General features: G+C 46.6%; 1 protein-coding gene across 1 annotated transcript; it reads right to left on the bottom strand.

The window, feature by feature from the left end:
* Window positions 1-2242: 2242 nt before the first annotated feature.
* Window positions 2243-2902, bottom strand: LOC134979944 (octapeptide-repeat protein T2-like). Its single transcript, XM_063946551.1, has one exon. It carries the CDS (start codon window positions 2900-2902, stop codon window positions 2243-2245), a length of 660 nt encoding a protein of 219 aa, XP_063802621.1.
* Window positions 2903-3772: the final 870 nt, after the last annotated feature.

The following is a 3772-nucleotide window of genomic DNA, read 5'->3' on the forward strand; positions in this document are numbered from 1 at the left end:
ACACGCATGTGAGCATACCTGTGTGTCTTGTTTATTTTTTTCATATTTACTTTTTAAATAAAGCAGCCCCTTAGATGTTTTAGCATATTAGGGGCTGAGCCCCTACAGCAGCCCCGGATGGGGCAAGTTGAGTTCGGGTGGATTCAAAAATAGTACTAAGCAGGACTGTGCAGGGATTTTTTTTTGTTATTGAGCCCCTGCCCTAGTGGAGCTTACCACTCTACAGTCAAAAATCACTTCATACTATAAGTAGGACTGTGGGAGGAAGCAATGCTAATCTATCTGCCCACAGCATGCGTCAGCCTGGCAAGCCAGGCCTCTTCCTGGCTGTAAACCACCATGAGACTCCATACTGGGCCTTATTCAGTAGCTGTTTGTGCCTCACAGGAGCTCCTGGCCCATCTAGTGCTGTAGTGTAATGGAAAGCTGATGCACTGCAAGATCATTGAAACTCTGTTCTTCTAACACCGCAAGGTCTTGCGATAACCCTTAGGAAAAGAACCCTGTACAACAAATGTGCATCTTCTAAATAAATAATCCCAAAATGTGGAACATCAATAATAAATCAAATTAAGGTTGACTAATTGGAGCCATTCATTTCAGTGAGTCCCTAACATGAAATAATTGAGAAAAACCTCTCTAATGCTCCGGCAGAAAATCTCACTTTTACCTCTCCGGCAGTTGCGCTGGATTATGATTCAGTCTCTTCTGAGTCACGCTGACTTTGGCCACAAATGTGGTCTCATTGGAAAACATTTGATCAAAATTGCAATTTCTATTTCCACCTTTGCGGCTATGTTTTCACAAATCTGTTTGTGATGTTGAAGCTTGTTTCATATCTGCTCTGGGCATTAATTTAAACCTAGGATCAAGTACAGCAGCACCCCTGGAATCATATGGCAGCACCCCTGGATTTATACAGCATAGGCTGCACCCATGGAGAATTACACAGCATAGCAGACAGGCAACAGCACACCTGGACTTAAGCGGCAGTGGGGCAGCACCCCTGGACTGATAGGGCAGAGGGGCATCACCCAATATAGGGCTGCACCCCTGGAATGATGTGGCAAAGAAAAGACGTGCAAGATGGAATTGTCCTTGGGCACTCCTACCCACCCTTATGTTGTCTAAACAGGACATGCACACTTTAACAAACCAATCATTTCAGCAACAAAGTCTGCCACACGACTGTGGCTGAAATGATTGGTTTGTTTGAGCCCCATCAAAAAAGAAGCAATTACTCTACTTGCACAAACTGGCTCTACAGTGGCAAGATGTCGTCCTCATCCTCAGATTCCCCCCCCACCCCTTCAGTGTTTACATCATCATCCTCACAGAGAAATAATATTCAAACAAACCACATCATTTAGGTGTCAGTGGACTGCTTATGCAATTACCCAAAGTTTCTGAACTTGCCAATGACTTATGATGAATGCGCTGCAGATAACGTATAAGGGACGATGTTCCTAGGTGGTCAACGTCCTTACCCCTACTTATTATGGACTGACAAAGGCAACAGATGGCTTGACACCTGTTGTCCGGATTTTTCACAACACCTCTGTAATTTTACAGCATACAAGACAAGTCCAGTGTACTTTTATTTTAACAGCAGCACCTCTGTATTTTTACAACATACTGGACCAGTGTACATTTATTTTCACAGCAGCACCCATGTATTTTTACAGCATACAAGACAGGTCCAGTGTACTTTTATTTTAACAGCAGCAGCCCTGTATTTTTACAACATACAGGACCAGTGTACTTTTATTAAAACAGCAGCACCCCTGTATTTTTACAGCATACAAGACAGGGCCAGTGTACTTTTATTTTAACAGCAGCACCCCTGTATTTTTACAGCATACAAGACCCATGTACTTTATTTTAACAGCAGCACCCCTGTATTTTTACAGCATACAGAGCCAGTGTACATTTATTTTCACTGCACCCAATGAAACACCAGTGACAGCCAGGACAGCACCCCTAACAGCACAGGGACACCACAGTGACAGGAACAGCACCTGTACAGAGCACACACTGACCCCACCACCAACAGAGAAACAGAGGTCTGTCTCCCTCTCCAAATCCAGACTGAAAATCCTGTGAGAATGCAACCGTGGGATGATGTTTTTGCCTCGTTCTGGTTTCCGAGTCTGGTGGGAAGTCCCGAGCCAGACTTTGATCCGTGTTCGGAGTATGAAGTTCAAGGAAGGTTTGGTTCTCTGAGAACCGAACTCGCTCATCTCTACTGCTTACCTCTCTCATTCTCTGCACCTCTCACTGTACTTCTCACTGCCTGCTTCCTTCTATCATGCCCTGCACCTCTCACTGCTTGCTTCCCTCTCTCATTCCCTGCACCTCTCACTGCCTGCTTCCCTCTCTCACCCACTGCACATCTCATGGCCTGCTTTCCTATCTCATCCCCTGCATCTCTCACTGCCTGCTTCCTTCTCTCATCCCCTACACCTCTCATGGCCCGCTTTACTCTCTCATCCCCTGCACCTCTCATGGCCCGCTTTCCTCTCTCATCCCCTGCACCTCTCACTGCCTGCTTCCCTCTCTCATTCACTGCACCTCTCACGGCCTGCTTTCCTCTCTCATTCACTGCACCTCTCACTGCCTGCTTCCTTCTCTCATCCACTGCACCTCTCACTGCCTGCTTCCTTCTCTCATCCCCTACACCTCTCATGACCCGCTTTCCTCTCTCATCCCCTGCACCTCTCATGGCCTGCTTTCCTTTCTCATCCCCTGCACCTCTCACTGCCTTCTTCCTTCTCTCATCCCCTGCATCTCTCACTGCCTGTTTTCCTCTCTCATCCCCTGCACTTCTCATGGCCCGCTTTCCTCTCTCATCCCCTGCACTTCTCATGGCCCGCTTTCCTCTCTCATCCCCTGCACTTCTCATGACCCGCTTTCCTCTCTCATCCCCTGCACTTCTCAATGCCTCTTTCCCTCTCTCGTCCCCTGCACTGTGCCATACTCCAAGACTACTATAGAAGAATAAAAGAGGTTGGATTCCTGCGCCTAAAGGGATGAAGTGCGGTGGGGAGGAATATGGTTGTATCCGTAGTAGAGGCAAAATCTAGTGTGCCATATGCACTACCACTGACCCTGTAGCCTATATGTCTGTATCTTTTGTATTTGTATGCATATTAGAGTGTGTGCACATATGTAAGTAGGGAAGAATGCCTGTGTGTTTACTTTGTGCAATCTCCATCCTACACCACCCCACTCTTCCATTCTCCAATGAGCCATATATTAGGCAGCAAGTGAACAGTCAGTTATTGAAGTTGATCTGTTGTAAGCAGGAAAAATGGGTAAGCATAAGGGTCTCAGCAACTTTGAGAAGGGCCAAATTGTGATAGCTAGATAACTGGGTTAGAGTGTATCCTAAGTGGCAAGTTTTTATGGGTGTGCCAGTATGCAATGGTTAGTACCAAACATAACTGGCGACAGGGTCTTCGGCGAACAAGGCACATTGATGCACATGGGGAGTGAAGGCTAGCCCATCTGGTCCTATCCCATTCCCACCACCACCCTGTGTACAGTGCCCATTCTCTGTCTGACCTCTGTCCCGCCTCGTTCCCAGAGACGTGACACTACTGATTCCATTATGTATATAATTAGAATTGAACATCACTGTTGACATGTATGTGCATCCAGATCAGTTTGCAAGGTGGGTAAAATGAAGAGATTGGCATTGCATCACTAATGGCAGGTACTGAGATCTGTTAATGGTGCTGGAGGGTCAAGCAGAAAGGGGAGATGGTACTGC

Source organism: Pseudophryne corroboree, chromosome 12 (assembly GCF_028390025.1).
Source record: "Pseudophryne corroboree isolate aPseCor3 chromosome 12, aPseCor3.hap2, whole genome shotgun sequence".
Lineage (NCBI taxonomy): Eukaryota > Metazoa > Chordata > Amphibia > Anura > Myobatrachidae > Pseudophryne > Pseudophryne corroboree.

Excerpts from the sequence above, each read along its gene's own strand:
- LOC134979944 (XM_063946551.1), bottom strand. The coding sequence starts at position 2,902 with ATGAGAAGTGCAGGGGATGAGAGAGGAAAGCGGGCCATGAGAAGTGCA.